General features: G+C 40.3%; 1 protein-coding gene across 6 annotated transcripts in view; it reads right to left on the reverse strand.

The window, feature by feature from the left end:
- Positions 1 to 24,500, reverse strand: part of ABCG2 (ATP binding cassette subfamily G member 2 (JR blood group)) — a 138,641-nt gene that overhangs the window by 60,689 nt on the left and 53,452 nt on the right. The window contains exons 1-2 of one of the 6 annotated variants that reach the window (XM_077882829.1): positions 15,822 to 16,025; positions 13,125 to 13,159 (exon numbers count right to left, since the gene is read on the reverse strand). The exons of 1 other annotated variant lie outside the window; for it this stretch is intronic. In XM_077882829.1, the coding sequence (XP_077738955.1) occupies positions 13,125 to 13,159; positions 15,822 to 15,971 (185 nt within the window). In that variant the 5' untranslated portion in view covers positions 15,972 to 16,025. Of the gene's footprint in view, positions 1 to 13,124; positions 13,160 to 15,821; positions 16,026 to 16,300; positions 16,450 to 21,936; positions 21,992 to 24,500 lie in introns of those variants that run through there. 4 more of the 6 variants (XM_077882835.1, XM_077882834.1, XM_077882831.1 and 1 more) reach the window with 4 other exon arrangements.

Genomic DNA, 24,500 nt, shown 5'->3' on the forward strand with positions numbered 1-24,500 from the left:
TTAGGTTATATTACGTGGGTAAATGCTATGTAATGTTCCAAAAATTATTAAAAATTCCTGAAGTTTTAATATGCCTAAAGTTTTAAGTCATCACTTAAAATTTTAATTATTGAAATGTTAAAGTGTTGTATATCACAGAAATAACCAGATTTCCTTGTTAACCACATTATAATGGACTCTCATCAGATGTTTAACCAGGTCCATTTGAGTCTTTTGTCATTTACAATTATTATTCTGATGCTCTTGCAAATGCATTTCAACTTCAAGGAGATTCACAAAAAGGACTTTTGACAATTACAGGTTTCTGATACCCTTAAGATCACAAAACTAAACTAAGAATCTCTAGCTCTAACAAAGAAACTACACTCAAAAAAACAAAAATAACAATGGGACTAAATGAATTAAGAAAAAATAATTAGTTTTCACAACTCTGATTTAAAACTGCTGGCTCTGCCCTTCCAGATTTAAGGAAACTTCTTCTCTTAACATACCTATGATTTACAAAAATATAATAAAATATTATTTTGTGAACATATTAAAACATTTATCTTTTCTCCCTACCTGAATCCTCCAGAATATAGAAACTTTCAGTGATTGTTCTTGTTTTTGTGGCATTTATAATTATTTACATAAGATCAATAAGATTCTATTCTCCATGTTACTGGAAACACTGGTTATGATACCAAGGCTTTGACTGTAATGTCATATTTGAGAGACCTACATAGACTCAGATATGACCAGACAACTTTAAGGAAGCATGGTTGACTATATGAAACCAATACACCCCCTTTGGAGATGTCGGCCTGATACCTTGCTTACAGAGTTCCCAGCAGCCTTACCAGGTGAGTAAACAATGTCACTTCCTGACAGTTGCAGGAAACCTAGGATATTTGGAGGACCTCAAGAAGAGAGGAATTTACTCAAATCTACAGATACTGCACTACAATCTGATGGCATACATTTGATTTGGCTCTTGATCTTAAAAAGTATTAAAGGCTCAACCTGAAATTCCTTATAAAAGTTCCAAAAAAGTAGATTTTAAAAGAACCTATTTGCTCAATTACCGTTCTTGCTGTACTTACGTAAATCATTAAGCCACGTTTGTTAAAACTGGACTTACTTTACAAACAAATTGGTCACTTTGGCTATCTCTGGATAGGAATGAAAGTCACTTTAGAGTGAAAATTACATTTTAATAATACACTTTTGTGTATTGAATTCTAAATAAAGAATTAGATTTAGTTCTAATTAATTATCTCTGAGCATTTGTTGTTTGCTTGTAAAACTGGGCTGGATCCTGAATTCTTCTGGTTTCCTCAAATATCTGGCAATGACTCTCTAAGGCTTCTAATCCTCTCCCATTCTCTCATCTTAAAATCATTAAGAATGAAAGCTGCCCTTTATCTAGAAGCCCTGCAGAGGCTAGACAACTTGAGATAAACTTTAGAGAAATTGCCATATTTACATAGTAGACTATATACACTAGAACATCTAAACAATCTCAGTGCCTGTTGCTCTGTGGGCCACTCAGAAGGATCACCAGAGACATGCTCACAATAAAGCAAAAAAAAACCATCAGATTGCTGCTGCCGGCTCTCTTTCTATTTGAGCCCCACGTCTAGAAATCTCACTGGCAGCACTCAGGACCCAGATACTGGGTTTATAATTTGTTCCAACCATTAACGGGTTTTTCTTTGGTTTCCAAAGAAATGTCTCTTAGTAATTTACCTGATTGCTTGCCGAACAAGGCAGAATTTATACGACAGCTAATACCACTTGCCACACCCATATTACCTCCTCCTGGGAAATAAGAACCCCCTGGGTGGCGCAGCGGTTTGGCGCCTGCCTTTGGCCCAGGGCGCGATCCTGGAGACCCGGGATCGAATCCCACGTCAGGCTCCTGGTGCACGGAGCCTGCTTCTCCCTCGGCCTGTGTCTCTGCCTCTCTCTCTCTCTCTCTCTGTGACTATCATAAATAAATTAAAAAAAAAAAATTTAAAAAAAAAAAAAAAAAAGAACCCATATAAATAAAATCAAACACTGAGCCACTTGGCTACAACAGGTTCTTGACCACCACACCCCTCTTCTTTTTTTTCAAGGTGGCCAGGACTAGTTACTGATATGCTCTTGGATACCCATTGGTATCAGATCAATTTTAGAGGGAATGAAAATATTGGGTTTAACTACATTGTTACTATTGCTCGGAACATACTTCAGAATAAAGTTAATGATCAGTGCCAAACGATGGAGGAAAAGATCCAAGTTCTCAGATGAGCAACTACCTCTGATACCCCCTCCATTAAAACAAGGGACCAAAAATTATGTCCTACACCATGTCAAATCCTTTTATTCAAAAGCCCCACTGTGCCTTAAATCAGCTTGAAGCAGTTACAGAAGACATTCTTCTGCCCATGTTCCACAAAAATGGAATAGAAGATTGACAAAGGAGAATTATAACAGAGAAAACCTTAGCCTGTTGCTTCTATTTCCCTTGTGGCTGTGACCTATAGGTCAAAACAAAACAGAAAAACTTCTTAACTCTGCACATAGGCATATTACAGCTAAGATTTACAAAAACTGCTCTTTATCCAAAAGCTACTTCACCTGAGGAGATAAAGAAGTACCCAGACAGTTCATCATCCCAATTCAAGGCTGAGAAATGACCCTAAGGATGCCTGGGTGGCTCAGCGGTTGAGTGTCTGCCTTTGGCCCAGAGCGTGATGCTGGAATCCAGGGATCGAGTCCCACATCGGGCTCTCTACATGAAGCCTGCTTGTGTCTCTGCCTCTCTCTCTCTGTGTCTCTCATAAATAAATAAATAAAATCTTTAAAAATTTAAAAGTTTAAAAAATAAAAAACTTAAATTAAAAAAAGAGAAATGACCGTAATTCAGAGAAGAATTGAAACTGTGCCCCACAGTGTTAATGAAGTTAAAACCAGCAGAAAGTTTAAAGCTTGTTTTTCAGAGAACTGTTTCCCCCTCATCAGCTATTGTGTCTTTTCAGACCCCACTAACAAACTTACTAGCTATTTCTGCAAAACCCTGGACTCAAGGTCAGCCAATATGGTTCCTGCCTAGGAACAGCAAAGCCCTGCATTCCACACCTGAGCCAATGAGCCCATCCAGGCTATACCAGCTCTTGGAGCATATGCATAGCCCTAAGATAACCTCCTGGTCAGGGACAGAATTTTCTCTCATTCTGATGTTTGATGTTAATTCCCCCTCCCCAAAGTAAACATGGGAACATATGTTTGCTTGATGCACGTGTTCCTGCTTTCCTCATAAATAATCATAAATTTCCCCTTCCTTTCATCAAGATGTATATAGAGGATTCTTTGGGGTTTTCTCCTATCCATGTCTACTTCAATGTCACATTGATTCCTTCAAATTGTACTTAATGGAATTCTTTTACTGTCCATGTATCTTTGTCATAAATGCTATTACCAAATGCAAAACCAGACAACCTAAGCCAAGCACACATACTATGTTTATTTGCCAAATGGACTGAATAGAGAACAAAATATAAATTTTAAGCTTCCCACCACTTACATTACAATAAGTTCCCTGCAATAAGAAACCCTAGGTAAAAAAATAATATATAAAATTTATATATATTCATACCTAGCAACGAGGGACTTAAGGGACCCAGGGCAGACAAGCCAGTCACCCTGACACCAAGGGACATAAAAACATAAAGTTGATCATCATTGCTTCCTGAGGAAAGATTATTGATCAAAAGGAAATGTCGGGCACCTGGCTGGCTTAGCCAGGAGACCATATGACTCTAAATCTCAAGGTCATGAGCTCAAGCCCCACACTGGATGTAGAGCTTACTCAAAAAAAAGGTTGTTGTTTCTGGTTTTTTTTAAAGGGGGAAATGATATAGGAAATTTTCACCTTTTAACTTTTGTGGGTCCCTGCTCTTAAGCTTCCAGGAAGTTATACTTCAACATTTCCCACTAAGGTCAAAATAGCTCAGCAAAACCTCAAAGCATAATCCCTATTGCTGCCTAGAGTCCACACTGCATATCTGCTTCATTCAAAAAATAACCAAAAGGAGTATTCCAAACAAAGATAAGAAAAACAAATAAACCTCCCTGATTCCCTTAAGATTAAAGTCCCACAGCCTTACATATGCTAAAATCATAAGATAAAATCTATAACATTCAGGAATGTCCTTCATCACTATGATTTGTTCCCCTTTATGTAAAAGACATATACAACCCTGCACCAAATGTTCCTTCACCAAAGTACTCTCTTCTTTGTGAAGATTTTGTATCCAGGCAGCTGTTCTAACTTGGGCTTGAATAAAATTCTTTTCCTTTCTCTTTGAAATTTTCTTTTTATAGTCTCAAGTTTTTACTTAAAGTCCAGTTAGTTAATATACAGGGTAATACTACTTTCAGGAGTAGAATATAGTGATTCATCACTTGCTTACAACACCCAGTCCTCATCACAAGTGCCCTCCGTGATAACCCAACACCCATTTAACCCATCCTTCCACCCACTTCTCCTCTAGAATCTCTCAGTTTGTTCTCTATACTTGAGTCTGTTTCTTGGTTTGCCTCTCTTTTTTCCCCTATGTTCATCTGTTTTGTTTCTTAAATTCCACATGAGTGAAATTATATGGTATTTGTCTTTCTCTGACTGACCTACTTCGCTTAGCATAATACACTCCATCCACACTGTTGCAAATGGCAAGATTTCATTATTTTTGATAGCTGAGTAATATTCCATTATATATTTATTGACAATGCTGCTATAAACATCGACGGTACATGTACCCCATCAGATCTGTACTTCTGTACCCTTTGGGTAAATACCTAGTAGTACAATTGCTGGATCATAAGGTAGTTCTATTTTTAAGTTTTTGAGGAACCTCCATACTGATCTCCAGAGTGGCTACACCAGTTTGCATTCCCACCAACAGTGTAAAAACAGTTTCCCTTTCTCTGTATCCTCACCAACATCTGCTATTTCCTGAGTTGTTAATTTTAGCCACTCTGACAGGTGTGAGGTAGTATCTCGTCATGATTTTGATTTGTATTTCCCTGATGATAGGCCATGTTGAGCATCTTTTCATGTGTCTCTTAGCCATCTGTATGTCTTCTTTAGAAAAATGATTGATTATTCATGTCTTCCACCCATTTTCTTTTTTTTTTAAGATTCTATTTATTTATTCATGAGAGACACACAGAGAGAAAAAGAGAGAGAGAGAGGCAGAGACAGAGGCAGAGGGAGAAGCAGGCCCCATGCAGGGAGCCCGACGTGAGACTCGATCCCGGGTCTCCAGGATCATGACCTGGGCTGAAGGTGGAACTAAACCACTGAGCCACTTGGGCTGCCCTTCCACCCATTTTCTAACTGGATTATTTGTTCTTTGGGCGTTGAGCTGGGTGTTGATAAGTTCTTTATTATTTTGGATACTAATCCTTTATTAGATTTACTGTTATTTGCAAATATATGCTCCCATTCCAAAAGTTGCTTTTAGTTTTGTTGACTATTTCCTTCACTATGCAGAAGCTTTTATTTTGATGTAGTTCCAATAGTTTATTTTTGCTTGTGTTTCCCTTGCCTCAGGAGACATATCTAGCAAGAAGTTGGTATGGCCAATGCAAAGAAGTTACCACCTGTGTCCTCTAGGATTCTGAGTTTCCTGTCTCACATTTAGGTCTTTCATCCATTTTGAATTTATTTTTGTGTATGGTGTAAGAAAGTGGTCCAGTTTCATTCTTTTGCATGTAGCTGTCCAGTTTCCCCAACAACATTAGTTGAAGAGACTGCCTTTTTGCCATTGGATATTCTTTCCTGCTTTGTCAAAGATTAATTAACCATATAGTTATGGGTCCATTTCTGGGTTTTCTATTCTGTTCTGTTGATCTCTGTTTTTGTACCAGTACCATACTTTTTGATTACTATCACCTTGCAATATAACTGAAAGTCCGGAATTGTGATGCCTCCAGCTTTGCTTTTCTTTTTCAAGGTTGCTTGAGCTATAGGGGGACTTTTGTAGTTCCATACACATTTTTGGAGTGTTTGTTCTAGCTCTGTGAAAAACGCTGTTGGTACTTTGATAGGGATTGCAGTAAATGTGTAGATTGCTTTGGGTAATATAGACATTTTAATGATATTCCTTCTTCCAATCTATGAGCACAGAATGTTTTTCCATTTCTTTGTGTCATCTTCAATTTCTTTCATAAGTGTTCTATAGTATTCAAAGCATAAGATCTTTTACCTCTTTGGTTAAGTTTTTAGTGCAATTGTAAATGGGATGGATTCCTTGATTTCTCTTTCTGCTGTTTCATTATAGGTGTATAGAAATGCAACAGATTTCTGTACATTGATTTTGTATCCTGTGACTTTACTGAATTCATACACCAGTTCTACCAATTTTTTGGTGGTCTTGGGTTTCCCATAGGCAGTATGCTGTCTGCAAATGTGAAAGTGACTTCTTCCTTGCTGATTTGGATGCCTTTTATAACTTCTTGTTGTTGGATTCCTAAAGCTAGGATTTTCAGTACCATGTTAAATAACAGTGGTGAGAGTGGACATCCCTGTCTTATTCCTGGCCATAGAAGAAAAGCATCATTTTTTTTCATACTGAGGATTATATTAGCTGTGTATTTTTCATAATGGCCTTTAATGTTGAGGTCTGTTCCCTCTATCCCTACTTTGTTAAGGGTTTTTATCAAGAAAGGATGCTGTACTTTGTCAAATGCTTTTTCTGCATCAATTGAGAGGATGATATGATTCTTATTCTATTATTAATGTGGTATATCAGGTTGATTGATTTGCAAATACTGAACCACTGTTGCAACCCAGGAATAAATCCCACTTGATCATGGGGAATGATTCTTTTAGTGTACTGTTGGATTCCATTTGCTGGTTTTTTGTTGAAAATTTTTGCATCCATGTTCATCGGAGATATTGGCTTATTGTTTTCTTTTCTAGCAGAAAAACTAGATTTTAAACCAAAGGCTGTAACAAGAGACGAAGAAGGGCATTATATCATAATAGAGGGATCTATCTAACAAGAAGATCTAACAATTGTAAAATTTATGTGCCCAACTTGGGGGCACCCAAATATATAAAACAATAAGTTACAAACATAAAGGAACTCAATGATAACAATACAATAATAGTAGGGGAATTGAACACCCCATTTACATCAATGGACAGATAATCTAAGCAGAAAATCAACAAGGAAACAGTGGCTTTGAATGACACATTGGACCAGATGGGCTTAACAGATATATTCAAACATTTTATCCTAAAGCAGCACAATAAACATTCTTTTCAAGTCCACATGGAATATTCTCCAGAATAGATTACATAGTAGGTCATAAAACAGGACTCAACAAGTACAAAAAGACAGATCATACCAAACATATTTTCCACAGTGCTATGAAACTTGAAGTCAACCACCAAGAAAAAATTTGGAAGTACCACAAATCCATTGAAGAAGCTAAAGAACATCCAACTGAAGAATGAATGGATCAAAGAAAATTTTAAAAAGAAAAAAGTACATGGAAACAAATGAAAATGAAAACATGACAGTCCAAAACTTTTGCCATGAGCAGCCTGGGTGGTTCAGTGGTTTAGCACCTGCCTTCGGCCCAGGGCCTGGTCCTGGAGACCCAGGATCAAGTCCCGCATCGGGCACCCTGCATAGAGCCTGCTTCTCCCTCTGCCTGTGTCTCTGCCTCTCTCTCTGTGTGTGTCTCTCATAAATAAATAAATAAATAAAATCTTTTTAAAAAAGCAAAAACAAAACCTTTGCCATGTTGCAAAAGCAGTTATAAAAAGGAAGCATATGGGAAATATACAGCAACACAGGCTTACTTTAAGAAGCAAGAAAAACCTCAAATACACAACCTAACCTTACACCTAACAGAGTTAGAAAAAGAATAAATGCAGTAAACTCCATTTACTCATTCTATAAGGCTAGCATTACCCTGATTCCAAAACCAGACAAAAACTCTCCTTAAAATTTCTATAAAGGTCTGTTAATTTTGTGTCAACACCTGTCAGGGCTACGAAGATGAAATTTGGAATTGCAAGTTATCAATTGGAAACTTCAAGCTTTTGTGGTCCCAGAGGTCTATGCCCTGAGAATATAGGCAACCCAGAAACAGATCAACTTCTACTCAAACAAAAGTGATCCATTCATACTTGATTTGTGTGCAATAAAGTTAAATTCACTCTAAAGGATATCATCATCCAAAAATTTTTTTTCAAAGATTTCATTTATTTATTCATGAGAGACACACACACGAGAGAGGGGGTAGAGACAAAGGCAGAGGGAGAAGCAGGCTCCATGGAGGGAGCCTGATGTGGGACTCGATCCCAGGACTCCAGGATCAGGGCCTGGGACGAAGGCAGGCACTTAACTGCTGAGCCACCCAGGGATCCCCCATCCAAAATTTTTTTTAATATTTTATTTATTTATTCATGAGAGACACAGGCAGAGGGAGAAGCAGGCTCCCTATGGGGAGCCCAATGTGGGTCTTGATCCCAGGACCCTGGGATCACTCACTGAGCTGAAGGCAGGCGCTCAACCACTGAGACACCCAGGCATCCCAGAATCCAAATTTTCAATTTACCAGACATGCCAGAAAATAGGACCTAATGCTTCAAAAGTAACAAAATAGAAATAGACCCACAGGTAATGCTAACTAAAGTCACCAGATGCTGACATTAAAATAACTGAGTAACATGCTTAAGAAAATGAGTGAAAAGATAATCACCAAAGAACCAGAATCTATATTTAATACAAAACAAAAATCAATAGATGAGTTTAACAGCAGTTTAGACACAAACACAGATTAGAAAACAGAATTGGTGGAATTGGTAGACTGGAATGCAGAAAACATCCAGTAGACCAACTCTTGGTTTCACCTTAGGTCATGATCTCAGGGTCATGAGATCAAGCCCCCCTTTTAGCCAGCTAGAAAAATCCTTTCAAACATGACTGAGGGGCTTTAAATAATGAGATTCTTTTCCCCTTTCCAGCTGTCCCCATTCTGGAGGTCTACCAATGTCACCTTTCCTCTCTTTCTGTTTTCTAACAAGTGAAACCACATTTTTACTTTTTTGAAATGTTTGAAGTCTTCTGCCATAGATGCTGGCATATCTCTTATAAGAATGATAACCTGCATTTAAAATGCCTTTCTTCTCTATTTTACTCTTCACCACACTCATAATCTGAGAGTCTACTATAAACGGAGTGCATAATACAATGAAACTGCATATAGATAAGAAAAGTACACAGGTTAATTCTAAAGTCCTTAGCTGGACACCTGCCACAGTTATAACTATTACTCATGCTGGGAGCAACTAGGGTAGTCTCAGGCCAAAAATTCAGTGCTTTCCTCTTATATTCTTTCCCTAAGCCCTAACAGTAGTAAATGGAGAGCTTCAACACTGCCTCACAGTCACAGGACATGCTGTGCAAGTATGTACCTCCTTCAACTATTTATTATAATGCCAAGAGATTACAATCCTGACAAGAAGTTAGGAGTCTCAAGTCACTGTCAGGTGATTATTATAAAACTTATGAATGGACAGAAAAAAGAAGCAGGAAGAGTACTGAGCTTTGTTAGAAAGGGAACTTAAGGGCAGCCCTGGTGGCTCAGCGGTTTAGCGCTGCCTTCGGCCCAGGGTGTGATCCTGGTGACCCGGGATCGAGTCCCACGTCAGGCTCCTAGCATGGAGCCTGCTTCTCCCTCTGCCTGTGTCTCTGCCTCTCTCTCTCTCCCTCTCTGTGTCTCTCATGAATAAATAAATAAAATCTTTAAAAAAGAAAGGGAACTTAAAATCTGAATTTTAACTTCCATAAATTCTCTCTTGCATTTCAAAAGTCCTCTATAAACCAGAGGGTTTTCACGTTATCTATGATTTCCCAGATCCACCTTGAAACATCTAACATTGACACTATATTCAGGTCCAAAGGCTGCTCAGTAATCAGCTGGAGTCAGACGGATGAAGTCTCAGGACAAGGGAACAGTCCCAGTCTGGCACCCTAGGCCCCCACAGCTCTGGAGCAGAACAATCTGGGACATGGTGTGAAGGACAAGGTCAGCCAGACACAGCGGCAGAGACCCCATCTCTAGGGGGAAGGGGGAAGGTATGCACAATCAGTAAGAAGCCACTGAGGCCTTTTAAGAAGGACTTCTGATCTTAAGTATGTTTTTAAATGACCACTCTGGCAGCTGTATGGCAAATGCAGCAGCAAGGGCCAGGTGCAAGAAACCAGGTGAGACATGCTTGGACAAGGGGATCAGCCTGGGTAATGAGAAGAGGGGACATCAAAACTCAAGGACTCAGTTTCAACATGGTAAGTTTTAGATGCCTGTAAGACATCAGAAAGAAAGAGAGAGATTTGGTTAAAAACTGAGAACCATAAACAAGACTCTTGTGGATGACAAACCACCCCACCCTCTTGGGGTCTTCCTCATGCAATAATGTATGGCTTTTTAATTTTTTTTTTACAAAACGCTATAGACCCACATTTGATTGAGCATCCATGGGTGTGTAAACAGTTTTCCAAGAGGCACTGATGGATTTGAACCCTCATACGCAATTGTAAAGTTTACTGCAGTTAAAGTTAGCAGCTGCAGTGAGTTTCAAAATCCAAATAGAGAGTCTTTGTCCTTGGCCTCCTCAGCCCCTTGACCTTCTCTCCCCTAATGATCTCCCTACTCTCTCAGTCCTGCATACACCCAACCTCAGCATTGTACTTAAAGACACTGTCTTCTCACCCACCTGTCGCTCTCATCTTATATCCATCTCGTATCTCCTTCCAGCCCCCTCTATTTATCATGGGACAAAACCACCAGGAGTCCCTCTGTTCTCGTCTAAAATTAACCCTCTACTCCCCTTATAATTTGTTTGAAGACATTTTGCACATCACAAAGATATGATCTATACATATGTCCCCTTCACATACATTCAGCCATAGTCAAGATATAATTTAATTAAGCTACTTAACAACAACAAATTGCTACTTTCTTATTAGAGCCTAATAAATAAAAGTTCATGTGTTTATTCTGTTTGTTTTGTAAGCATTTACAGGTCATTTGAGAAAAACTAGGAACTTTTAAAAACTCTAAACCCTGACAATTTTACTTCCCATAAGAGATTAAACCTAAACTGGTAACTACAATGAAGTCCTCTACAATGTTCGAAATTGAAAGCATTATCCCTTTTGTAAACATGCACTTGGGATTTTTTTGTTTCTCCAAGAAAAGAACCAAACGGTGTTAGAGAAATGGTTGATTCCAGGGCTGAGACTTTCAACACTGGAACAGTTTGAGCAGCAAATTAAATAACAACCCATAAAATTACAAATATCCATTAATCCATACTGATACAAGTAGTTGAATAAATAAATGGGGAAGAAGAATTCTAATTAGTAAACATAGAAGAAATGAGAAAAAAAAAATGCTTAATCACTACTAGAACAATATAGTACAAGGGTGCCTGGGTGGCTCAGCTGGTTAAGAGTTCGACTCTTGGTTTTAGCTAGGGTAGTGATCTCACAGCTGTGAGATAGAGCCCCGCATCCGGCTTCGCACTCAGCAGAGTCTGCTCCAGATTCTCTCTCTTCTCCTTCTGTCCCTCTCCACTCATGCTCTCTCTCTCAATAAATAAATAAAAATTTTCTTTTTTAAGATTTTGTTTGAGAGAGAGAGCATGAGCAGGGGAGGGGTAGACAGAGTTAGAAGCAGACCCCTCCCTGCCCAGAGAGCCCCATGTAGTGCTCTATCCCAGGACCCCAGGACTATAACCTGAGCTGAAGGCAGATGCTTAACCAACTGAGCCACCCAGGGGCCCCTAAATAAAATCATTTAAAAAATAAATATAAAGAACAATCTAGTACAATGTACATCAAGTTCCACCAATGGATACTAAAATCAGTGAATAAAAGTTTAAAAGGAGAAACAGGATATTTGTACAGCCCAAGTTCCTCTCGTAAGATACCTAATTACAAAGAGAAAATTAACTTTCCCCTGAGACCCGGCAAACAACATTAACCAAGGTTTACAACACAGTAAGATATCATGTGCCTGGACATGAGGCCCTGAAATTCCTTCCAGTATTTTTTCCAAGATGCGTAACTTCAGTCTAATCATGAGAAAATATCAAAGTACAAGAGGAAAAGTCTACAAAATAACTGACCAGTATTCCTCACAAGTTCACAGACTGGATCCTGAACAGAAAAAAAGGATAGTGAAAAGCCAGTGAAATCCAAGTAAGTCTACTACAGTTTTGATAAAACAGTATTATAATTTCGTACCAATGTTAATCTATCAGTTTTGACAATTTCACTATAGTCATACAAGATGTTATGGGAACTCTCTATACCATATTTTTCTGCAACTTTTCAGGAAGCCTAAAAATTATTTCAAAACAACAAGTTAAAATCAGTAATGAAAGAACCCCAATATTTTTTCAATATTTATATTGGAAGCATAATGTCAGACTTAAAATGCCATCTTTGGGGTACCTGGGTGGCAGTCAATTGAGCGACTCTTGGTTTTAGCTCAAGTCGTGATCTCAGGGTCATGAGATCCAGCCCCGAGTTGGGCTCTGCGCTCAGCACAGAATCAGCTTGACATTCTCTCTTCTGCCACTCCTGGTTGTGCTCTCTTGCACTCTCTCTGTCTCTCAAATAAATTTTTTAAAAGATTTGTTTATTTATTTATGAGAGACACAGAGAGAGCCAAAGACACAGGCAGAGGGAGAAGCAGGCTCGCTCCATGCAGGGAGCCCGACGTGGGACTCGATCCCAGGACCCCGGGATCACGCCCTGGGCCAAAGGCAGTCACTCAACCTCTGAGCCACCCAGGCGTCCCTCAAATAAATTTTTTAGTGCCATCTGTGTTCTTGAAAACTTCATCAAGAATTCTAACCCCAGTCACATTCAGAAATGCATTCAATGCATTCTGAAAAGCATTTGTTTTGTAAAGAATAACACATCAATAACATCTTTTCTTGCTACCCCAGCATATTTATGATTAGCTAAAATTCAAAGGATATGAGAGTTAGGAGATCCTCCTAAAAAAGTAAGCTTTTTAAGGGCTATCTCTACTACACTGAGAAGGAAGAGCAGGAAGCTTACCTTTGGAAACTGTTCTCCAGAAGTGATTTGCCCCTCTTCCAGAGATAGGTGGAAATAGTGGAGGGAGAAAAACATGGCAATTTGCTTTTTTGTTGAAAAATTGAAACCACTTCAATTTGCCTCTGGGTTAGGGTGGCACTCCAAGAGGCGGAAGGAATAGCCTCCCCTGGGGAGTGGGGGGAGATATGTATCTACCTATGAGGTCAGAACACAATGGGTGGCCTGTATAGCCCCGGGGAACAGAATTCCAATTTTACCCTTCCAGATAACTCGAAGAACTTAATACCAACGGCAAGACAGAGAACTAATGCTACCTGACCCTAAGTACTAACCTCCAGGCAGCTCCTGTCCAAAGAGTAATAAGATTATTTCAGTTGCAAACCCAGAGATTGGGCTAGTGATCAGCAAAGTGCAAGAAACCTCAGTCAATGCGGTTTCAGCCCTTGCCAAGATTTCATGCCACCCTTCTATAAAAACAAAATTTCTTCACTGAAATCATGATGAGGACAGTACTTTTGCTCTACTCAAGCCCACCCACCTGGATTTAAACAACCAGTACACTACTAACTTCCCCTGTTAGGATTCTCTGAATGAATATTTATCTCTATAAATAAGCTAAGGGTGTGGCTCAAAAATTAGATATGCACTTTCTATAACAATCTCTCAGTGAAGCAGAATTATCTGCTTCAAAAAACTGTGGTGGGGGCTACCATGGGAAGGGGTAAGTAACTACTGGTAGGTTCTGAGGGGAGAGGAGGAGGAAATGTGATGGTTCTACAAGCTGTGCTTTAAGCAAGTGAGCTGTGGGGTATGTGAGCTCTGTCTCATAAAGCTGTGCTGGAGGGAAAAGATGAAGCCCAAACCATCAAGACACTTTATCACTGGTTCACAACCTACAGTGAACTGATATGTCAAAGGATAAACTTTAGCTTCCTTCCCAGGGAGAACTATATAACCTATACCCTATGGAGACAATATCATTTGGGTTCTTTAACTTTCACTAAAAAAAAAAAAATCTCAACCCTAACCTATTACTCCAGTAAGCAACACAGATTAAGCCTTCCCTCTTGATACAACCTTTAACTGCTGCAAAACTTCTACCAGCTCCTGAAAGAGAGAAGTACAGGCTATCTAAAGAACATTAAGTCTACCTAACCGTTTATAAAATCTAGATTTGTCCCTGAATAAACCCCAAACCATCAAACAGCAGCATGTGTGACAATAGGGTCTCAGCATCAACGGGTTTCTAACAACCGTCAGGGTAAAGAAAATTGCAACTAGAGCAATGCATCCTAGAAAATGCACTTCTGCAGGCACTATCTGGGTGAGCACACAGGATGCTCTCCCACTACCATTTTACAGTCTCTTCTGCATCTTTTGTAAATGTCAGGAAAGGCTTTTCCAAGGAGCTGGTACGTTTCCCCCTTCATCCTCATTGAATTCTGTGACTCATCATCCTTTTTGATTATGGCTTCCAGGATGCAACTTTAATTTGCACGGCATCTGTCCAAGTCCATTTGAATGTGCTTCCCTCAACCTTTGGCTGTTATCTTATTTACCATTTGGAACACTTACACTCACCTCAAATGTTTCATGGACGCGTAATAAAAACAAATGCAGAAATAGACTTTGGCTGTAAGTGTATTATTTTAATACCTTCCTAATACAAAAGAATATGTTTCCTAAGGGAGCTCTTGCTGAACAAACATAACCAATACACATTGTTACTATAAATCTTTTTTTTTTCCCAAAAGTGCAACTAGCCTTTCTATTTCCACCATTAGGCAAGAAAATAAAACTAGGCAACATTACAGTTATTTCTGTAACTGCTAAATTCACAATCTAATTTTTCTTGGTCTTGTATTTTTCTGTATACAGATACTGTTCTAATACTGTTCTAACTTCTTCACTACTATTTTTAACAAGTATTGTAATAAGCTGGTTAATTTTTTGAAGTCGATCATTACATGATAGCCTGCTATCCACAAAAAAACTTAACAAAGGGGCAATAACCTTTCAGCAAGCCATCCAAAGCTGTGGACAAAAATTTATGTCCTGGAGATGAGAAAAAGACATAAAATATATTAGTTAATCCCTCTTTGTTTTTAAAGTACCAATACTGGCAACCCGGGTGGCTCAGCGGTTTAGCACCACCTTTGGCCCAGGGCGTGATCCTGGAGACCCGGGGTCGAGCTCCCTGCATGGGGCCTGCTTCTCCCTCTGCCTGTGCCTCTGCCTGCCTCTCTCTCTCCTCTCTGTGTATTCTCATGAATAAATAAATAAAAATCTTTGGGGGAAAAAAAAAAAAGTACCAATATTAACAAATTTCTCTCCTACCTCGAAGTAACTTCCATGCTCCATAAGTTTCTTTTTTTTTTTTTTTTTTTTTTTGCTCCATAAGTTTCTAACCGTCCCATAACAACTTCCGTTTCATACTTTTGGAGAAAGGCAAGAGTTTCACCAACCGGTTCTTAACACACACACACACCACCAGACACAGAATCAGTTCGCTCCAAGGCACTGATTTCTAAAAACCAGATCTGCATCCTCCACTTGGGAGTTCACACACATTTTCACATCAAACTGGGAGGGACTAACTAAAACCTGGTGGCCTCCACTCAAGTTTTCTATTCTTGTGTAGCAAATGTCCGTGCAATTAGCCAGCGACCGCCCAAAGGGATTTGGCCGTGTACTCACTCGGCTCCACAGGCCCAGGCTCGCCGAGGTCTCGGGTCCCGGAGTCCGCGCGCTCCGAGCCGGGCGCCTGCACTCGCTTATATAGACCCGCGCTGACTCAGCCGGGCCTTCCTGACACCCTCCCGAGGAAGCCGCTCCTAACAATGGCATCGAGCATCCGGACGGCGCTTTCTACTCCTGCAGCGCGCGTCCCAAACCTCCCTGGCGCATCGGGTCCCACCCCCACCCCCACCCTCCGGCCGGCCCCAGGCCGCGGAGGTGACTGCCCCCTGGGGCAGAGGCACGAGCCCCAACGCCGCCTCCGGGGCTTGCACGGAAGGAGGGCAGCAGAGGGGACTAATCCCGGCGATCGCAGGACGCCACCCAGGCTGAGCAGTCCCTGCTCTGGTCACTGTGCCCCGCGCCCTAAGCACCGGGGGACGCCGACACCCAGCGGTTGGCCGTTTTGCTTTGTTTTCCTGTCACAGGTAGGTCTGTACCGAATGCGTGTCTGGGACAGGTGAGTACGCCCCCGCTCGCAGATTCAGGGGCTGAATCCTGAATCCAAGGGACCCCGCGAGGGGGAAGTCGATGGAAATAGTCCTGTGCGGGCAGCCCGGGGGCGCAGCGGGTTAGCGCCGCCTTCGCCGAGGGCGTGCCCTGGGGTCCCGGGAGCCAGTCCTGCGTCGGGCTCCCTGCGTGGAGCCTGCTTCTCCCTCTGCCTCGCTGTCTCTCTCTGTGTCAGAAAAGAAAGAAAGAAAGAGAGAGAGAGAGGGAGGGAGGGAGGGAGGGAGGGAGGGAGGGAAGAAAAAGAAAGAAAGAAGAAAGGAAGAAAGGAAGAAAGAAAGAAAGAAGAAAGAAAGAAAGAGAAAGAAAGAGAGAGAGAGAGGGAGGGGGGAGGGAGGGAGGGAGGAAGGAAGGAAGGAAAAGAAAGGAAGAAAGAAAGAAAGAAGAAAGAAAGAAAGAAAGAAAGAAAGAAGAAAAAGAAAGGAAGGAAGGAAGAAAGAAAGAAAGAAAGAAAGAAAGAGAAAGAAAGAAGAGAAAGAGAGAGAAGGAGGGAGGGAGGGAAGAAAAAGAAAGAAAGAAAGAAGAAAGAAAGAAAGAAAGAAAGAGAAAGAAAGAGAGAGAGGGAGGGGGGAGGGAGGGGGGAGGGAGGAAGGAAGGAAGGAAAAGAAAGGAAGAAAGAAAAAGAAGAAAGAAAGAAAGAAAGAAAGAAAGAAAGAAAGAAAGAAGAAAAAGAAAGGAAGGAAGGAAGAAAGAAAGAAAGAAAGAAAGAAAGAAAGAAAGAAAGAAAGAAAGAAAGAGAAAGAAAGAAGAGAAAGAGAGGGAGGGAGGGAGGAAGGAAGGAGAAAAGAAAAGAAAGAAAGAAAAAGAAAGAAAGAAGAAAGAAAGAAAGAAAGAAAGAAAGAAAGAAAGAAAGAAAGAAAAAAAGAAAGAAAAGAAAAGAAAGAAAATATTACTGTGAACGGTTTAATTGTATTCTGCACTCTCCTGTAATAAATCCCTCTCTGCAGTACTGTTTGGCTGGAAAAGCTGGGAAGTGTGCATATTCAAGAAAAGCTGTGGTTATCCGGCCTTAGGAGTGTGTATGGCCTTCCCAACATTTGCCTGCTGCATCTACTCTGGGAAATTAGTACTTGGATCTATTTTGTAGTTTGCACTTACTAGCAAAAATCAAACTATTTAAAGCAACACTAGGAATTACTGTTAATTTGTAACTCCCTACAAGAAATCTTTCATCACGGAGCATCTCGCAGGCTTAGTACAGTGTGTGACCCTTGATTTCAGGGTCATGAGTTCAAGCCCTATGTTGGGTGTGGAACCTACCTTAAAACAGAAGTTTTAGCTAGGAAGCCTAAATAAGAAATTAATTATGCACAATCCTTTTAGAATATTTAAAGTACCATACTGCATACTTTTAAAGGATTTTATTTATTTTATTTTATTTTTTAAAGATTTTATCTATTCATTCATGAGAGACACACACACAGAGAGAGGCAGAGACACAGAGGGAAAAGCAGGCTCCATGCAGGGAGCCTAACATGGGACTCGATCCCGGGACTCCAGGATCACACCCTGAGCCAGTCAGACTCTCAACCGCTGAGCCACCCAGGCGTCCCCCTTTTAGAGGATTTTAAAGTACGTATCCAGGATGTGCCCAAACATATGGCTTTTTGGATTAGAGTCCATTTAAAGACACTTAAACACTCGTATACAAATATATTTATCACTTTAGCCAAGACTGAGAAAAACTTTTCAGAGATGGCTCTTAATAACTGTTTGCAAAATTTAAAAGCACCACCCAAAGAACAAAACTTTACTGATATCAGTAAAGATTTTTTAATTTGCCAGCAAGTTCTGAGGGCAATTCCAAGATGGAACTTATAAAAATGTAAAAAAATACACATAAAATTGATAAAAACAGAATGATAAGCTGAATATAGCATTCTGCGATTATGTAAAATGAAAACAAAACTAAAACTTAGAAAATAGCTGGCAATACAAGAAAAAGTTTTCTGGGCTGTGACATTATGGTTCTTTTTTTTCTTCTATTTTAGTGTAATTTTCTAAATTTGTTTTAGTGCAGATATACAACTTTTATATTGGAAAAAAGAATTGTGTTTAAAAGTAAATCAATAAAATGTCAGTGTCTTAGTCAGGAACACATACATATAAAGACACACGACAATACTTAAAGACATAGCTTCACCTAAAATAGGGTTAAAAATCACTAAAACAAACAAAACTTTCTACCTTGTCTTTAGCCTAATTTTTAAGAGTTTGATTTTTCCATACTGTATATGCTAAAGTTACATTAATTCCTTTCTTTTTTTTTAATTTATTCATGACAGACAGAGAGGCAGAGACACAGGCAGAGGGAGAAGGAGAGAAGCAGGCTCCATGCAGGGAGCCAGACGTGGGACTCGATCCCGGATCTCCAGGATCACACCCCAGGCTGAAGGCGGCACTAAACCGCTGAGCCACTGCGGCTGCCCAATTTATGTTAATTCCTAATCTCACTCTAATTCTCTGAAACCGATGATCGCCATCAAATTCTGTTTAATAGGGATCCCTGGGTGGCGCAGTGGTTTGGCGCCTGCCTTCGGCCCAGGGCGCGATCCTGGAGACCCGGGATCAAATCCCACATCGGGCTCCTGGTGCATGGAGCCTGCTTCTCCCTCTGCCTATGTCTCTGCCTCTCTCTCTCTCTCTGTGACTATCATAAATAAATAAAAAAAAATTAAAAAAAAAAAAATTCTGTTTAATAAAAGATTAAAGCCAGCATTTCATAAATGTACTGCATTGTTAAGGAGTCTAAAATGATTCTGTTAGGGTTTTATTTGGGGCTAATCATTTTTTTTTTTAAGATTTTATTCATTTGTTCATGAGAGACACACACACACACAGAGGCAGAGACACAGGCAGAGGGAGAAGCAAGCTCCATGCGAGGAGCCTGACGTGGGACTTGATCCCGCGTCTCCAGGATCAGGCCCTGGGCCAAAGGCGGCGCTAACCTGCTGAGCCACCCGGGCTGCCCGGGCTAATCATTTTCAAATGTCCTGTCCTGTCTTTTAGTGTTTGGATGTTTCAGGTCACAATATAGTGAGGGAGGAATCTAAAGATGACCTTGCTAATTTACAGATGAGTCACCCGGTACAAAGGAGACCAGTATGACAAGGTCAAAAGTTAGAGGGGTGCATAGGGGAACTCACAGCTTCTGAGACTGCTGCTCTCTGTCCTCTGTGTCATAACGTCTTTTATATTGCCAGAAAAGAGTAACTGCCCAGTGTTGGTAGAGCCCCATTAGATTCCCACTGATTGTGTTATTCTGGCATTTATTTTTCTCTCATTGTAATACCAAGCAAGATGAAAATAAAAATGACTTGTAACCCAGCAACCACAGCCTACCTGCTTTTAGTTTCTTTCTGTGCATACGTATTTTCTCTAAAAATAAAAACGGGCTTATATGCAATTAATACAGCGATAAAATGCATCATCTGGGGACGGCTGGGTGGCTCAGTGGTTGAACATCTGCCTTTGGCTCAGGGCGTGATCCCGGAGTCCCTGGATCGAGTCCCACATCGGGCTCCCTGCATGGAGCCTGCTTCTCCCTCTGCCTGTATCTCTGCCTCTCTCTCTCTCTCTCTCTCTCTGTCTCTCATGAATAAATAAATAAAACTTTAAAAAGCGTCATCTGTAGAGTCAGATAACCTGCATCTATATCCTGGTTCTCCCAAACCCTGGAGATTTGCACTTGTACTACTTATTTGGTCTTTAGTGTTATTGGTAATCAGGGGAAACAATCTCTCAGGATAGTTAGAAAGATTGATTGAAATAATGTGTATAAAACCCTGAACAGAATTATTAACACCGGTTAGCACTCAAAAATTGGTACCTATAATTATTTTGTAAACTGCTCCATTGTAAACTACAAACATGGTTCCCCTGTCATTCAGTATATTTATATAACTTTAAAATGAATAGTTGCATGGTTTTCCATTGTTTGTTATGTACCATAATTAATTTAACTAGTCTTCCTATTATTCGCAAAACATCCTTGTAGCATGTCATTGCACACATCCAGATAAATTCTAGAAGGGGCATTGCTCAGGCAAAAGATACTGCACATTTAAAAAATTTTTAATACATGGGATCCCTGGGTGGCGCAGCGGTTTGGCGCCTGCCTTTGGCCCAGGGTGCGATCCTGGAGACCCGGGATCAAATCCCACATCGGGCTCCCGGTGCATGGAGCCTGCTTCTCCCTCTGCCTGTGTCTCTGCCTCTCTCTCTCTCTCTCTGTGACTATCATAAATAAATAAAAATTAAAAAAAATAAAATAAAAATAAAAAATTTTAATACAAAAAAAAAAAACCAACAAACAAAACTGTTAATACGTATAACCAGATTTCCCATGAAATAATTCATGCCAAATTCAGTATTCCAACAATTTAAAAGGTTGCTTGTTTACCTGAGCTCTCACAACTACTGGATAGAATAATAATTTTAATCTTTTTAAATTTGATAGTTGACAAATGGCAGTGTTTTAGTTTACATCTGTTTGACTTAGAGTAAACTTTTTAATGTTTAATGATCATTTGTGGTTTATTCGTAAATTTTCTATGTAAGGCCTTTTCCCATTTCCCTCTATTGATTTCTTAGGTTGCAGAACAAGTAAACAGAAGGAGTCTGAATCTTTGATAAGTATTGATCGACTAGGCTTTCTTTAAGGTAGCTGAAGTCACTGTTTTGTCATATTTTATGAGCCTTGCAATCAAACCACAGAATTATCAAAATTAGGATTTCGTTTCAATCCTAATAGAAAGTGTTGGGGCCATCTGGAGTCCACACCTATAAACATACACTGAAGATCTTAAATGGGCACTGGCAGGGGTGAGGTGTCACCAGGTGCTTTTGTAGGCAGTTATGTATGGACAAAAACAGACAAACAGGGAAACCGACATACTTATTCATGAAATCATTGGAGCCTCACTTTTTGAAAACTCTAAAAATAATTGGAAATTTTTCTTTTTTTCTGCAGAGGGGGATGGTGGTAATATGCCTTCCTAATAATCACACCAGTAAGGGACTTGCCTGTATGGTTTTCAGCAAGGTATTATTCCTTGGTGGAATGTTAACAACAGACACAGCAAAGTATACAAATCTGTTTAATGCTGATAAAGCGTATAGCTTATTATAAGAATGGCAACCAAGGCAAAACCAAGAACAGTATTCTCTTTTATTTTTTTTAAGATTTTATTTTTTTTTTTAAGATTTTATTTATTTATTCATGAGAGACAGAGACACAGGCAGAGGGAGAAGCAGGCTCCATGCAGGGAGCTTGATGTGGGATTTGATCCCGAGTCTCCAGGATCATACCCTGGGCTGAAGGTGGCGCCAAACCGCTGGGCCATAGGGGCTGCCCCAGTATTCTCTTTTAAACAAAGGAACTTCCTGGGCCTGTAACTCCATGATCAGTTGCTGTACTAGAAAAGCTCCTATACAGACCTATGAGAAGCTCTCTTCATCCTTCTCATAAGATTTTTAATACCTTCCTAGCCTTTCCCAGCTGCCCCGAGTTCTTAGTCTATTTGCCAGTTTAGCCACCAAGGGCAAAGAGCTGGTGAGGACACAGTACCTTCTTTAGTGCTTACCACCACGTGGTGAACTTCTCAGGGTCATAGCTTCCCCATTCACAGAGAATTCCCATTCATAAATATAGAGAAGATTAGAAGGTTAAATAAATTCTAGAATGTGGTTTTGCTGGGTGGATAAGGCATAGAAAAATGGAGCAAGGAGTTGAGTGTGTGAAATGATTTGTCAAGGAAAGTGAAGCCAGGAAGAGACAGGTAGAAAGAGAACCCATGGAGGGGAGGCTGAGGAGCTGAAACATGAAGATGAGGTCACTGAACAGGAAATTGGCATCTAAGACTGGCATTCCAGGTTTTAACAAGGTCGCAGGGTTTAGACGGGACAGTAGGATTATGAAGGTGGAAGAGAGGTACACTTCTATCACTTTAGCATCTTAAAACAAGGGCCATTTATTATCTCACAATTCTGGAGGTCAAGAATCTAGGGCAGCTGGCTAGGTTAAGCTCTGCTCTGTGTATCACAGGGCCAAATCGAAGTGTCAACCAGATGGGCTCCTACCTGAATGAGGGCTCTTATCTGAAGAATCTGTGGCTAAGGTCCGGTTATCGGCAGAATCCAATTCTTTGCAGCTTTAGGACTGAGATCCCTGTTTCCTTGCCATCAATCAGTACCTCCAGAGGCTGTCCACACTCCTTCTTTTGTGACTCCCTTCATCTTTAAAGTAAGTTCTTCTCAAATTGCTTAAACTTCCCCCTTCTACATTTTAAAGGGTTCGTGTAATTAAATCAGGCCCCACCTGATAATCTCACTATTTCAGGGCCCACTGATTTGGGACTTTATTTATTATTTATTTTAAAATTTATTTATTTATTCATGAGAGACATAGAGAGGGAGGCAGAGACACAGGCAGAAAGAGAAGCAGGCTCCCTGCAGGGAGGCTGATGTGGGACTCAATCCCAGGACCCTGGGATCTCATCCTGAGCCGAAGGCAGATGCTCAACCACTGAGCCACCCAGGCGTCCCTGATTTGGGACTTTAATTACAGCTGGAAAATTCCCCAGAGCAGTATCTAGAGTAATGTCTGGTTAAATAACCAGTGAATGAACTAGAATCTTGGCGTTTGGGGGAGAAGGGAATCTTTAAAATTCTACCTACCCTTGAGGTGAAGTTGAGAAGATCAAAAAGCACAGAAACCAGGGTGACAGATTGATCATTTAAATAAACGCAGACTTTGGGGCACCTGACTGGCTCAGTCAATGGAGCAGGCAACTCTTGATATCAAGGTTGTGAGTTTGAGCCCCATATTGGGTATAGAGATTACTTGAAAATGAAATCTTAAGAATAAATAAATAGGGGCACCTGGGTGGCACAGTCGGTTAAGCATCCAACTCTTGTCTTAGCTCAGGTCATGATCTCAGAGTCGTAAAATCAAGTCCCACATCAGGTTCCACATTCAGCACAGAGTCTACTCAGATTCTCTCTGCCCCTCCCTGCTCGCTCACTCTCTCTCTCTCTCTCAAGTAAATAAATAAATTTTTAAATAAATAAATAAAAATAAGTAAACACAGACTTTCCCAAGATAGTGACCATCTTAGAGAGAAGGGAAATGCCTAAACCAGTTGTCAGATTCTTAAAGTCATGGAGAAGAGAACAGGTGGCATTAATACAGAAAGAGACTCTGTGTATGTGGTGTGTGTGTGTGTGTGTGTGTGTGTGTCTGTGTGTGTTGAGGGGGTAGAGGTGTTAAGAGCCCAGATGTGGAGCCAGGCTATTTTGGTTCATATAATTGGCTTTATATAGCAGACAAGAAACCAAAGAAGAAATAATTCATTTGGTTGTAAAGTTCACAGAGGTAACCAAGCCCTAAAAATGAGAAGCAAGGGAAAAAATATACATGATTAGGTATTGATAATTAACCTGGAGAATCAGGAAATAGGCTAAAAAGTTAAATGTTGAGAGTTCATAGGGCATCTGAATGGCGCAGTCAGTTGAGTGTCTGACTCTTGATTTCAACTCAGGTCATGATCTCGGAGTTGTGGGATTTAGCCCCATGTGGGGCTCTGTGCTCAGCAGAGAGCCTGCTTGAGATTCTCTCTCCCTCTCCATCTGCCTTTCCTGATTGTGCTCTTCTCTCTCTCTCTTCTCTAAAATAAATAAATAAAATCTTTTTTTAAAATGTTGAGAGTCCAGCAGACTAAACTTCACATATTCATAATGTCTTTCATTTAAGTGAGCTTTTCTAATTGAAGTATAACACACATCCAGAATAAGTACAGAAAATCTCAGTAAACAGCTCGATATATATTTATAAAGTGAAAACACCTGTATATTTGCCACCCAGATCAAATAAATGTTTGTTATATGTCAGTTTTATCTCCATAAAAACAAACAAAAAAACAGAAAACTCATGAATAGTGATAGAAGTCAAAAGAGTAGTCATCTTTGGAAGGGACAGTGACTCCAGTGGAACATGGAGATTTGGGGGTATTGATAATAAACTACAAACGGGGCAGCCCGGGTGGCTCAGTGGTTTAGTGCCATCTTCAGCCCAGGGCCTGATCCCGGAGACCCGGGATCGAGTCCCATGTCGGGCTCCCTGCATGGAGCCTG

The sequence above is a fragment of the Canis aureus genome, chromosome 33 (assembly GCF_053574225.1).
Source record: "Canis aureus isolate CA01 chromosome 33, VMU_Caureus_v.1.0, whole genome shotgun sequence".
NCBI classification, from domain to species: domain Eukaryota; kingdom Metazoa; phylum Chordata; class Mammalia; order Carnivora; family Canidae; genus Canis; species Canis aureus.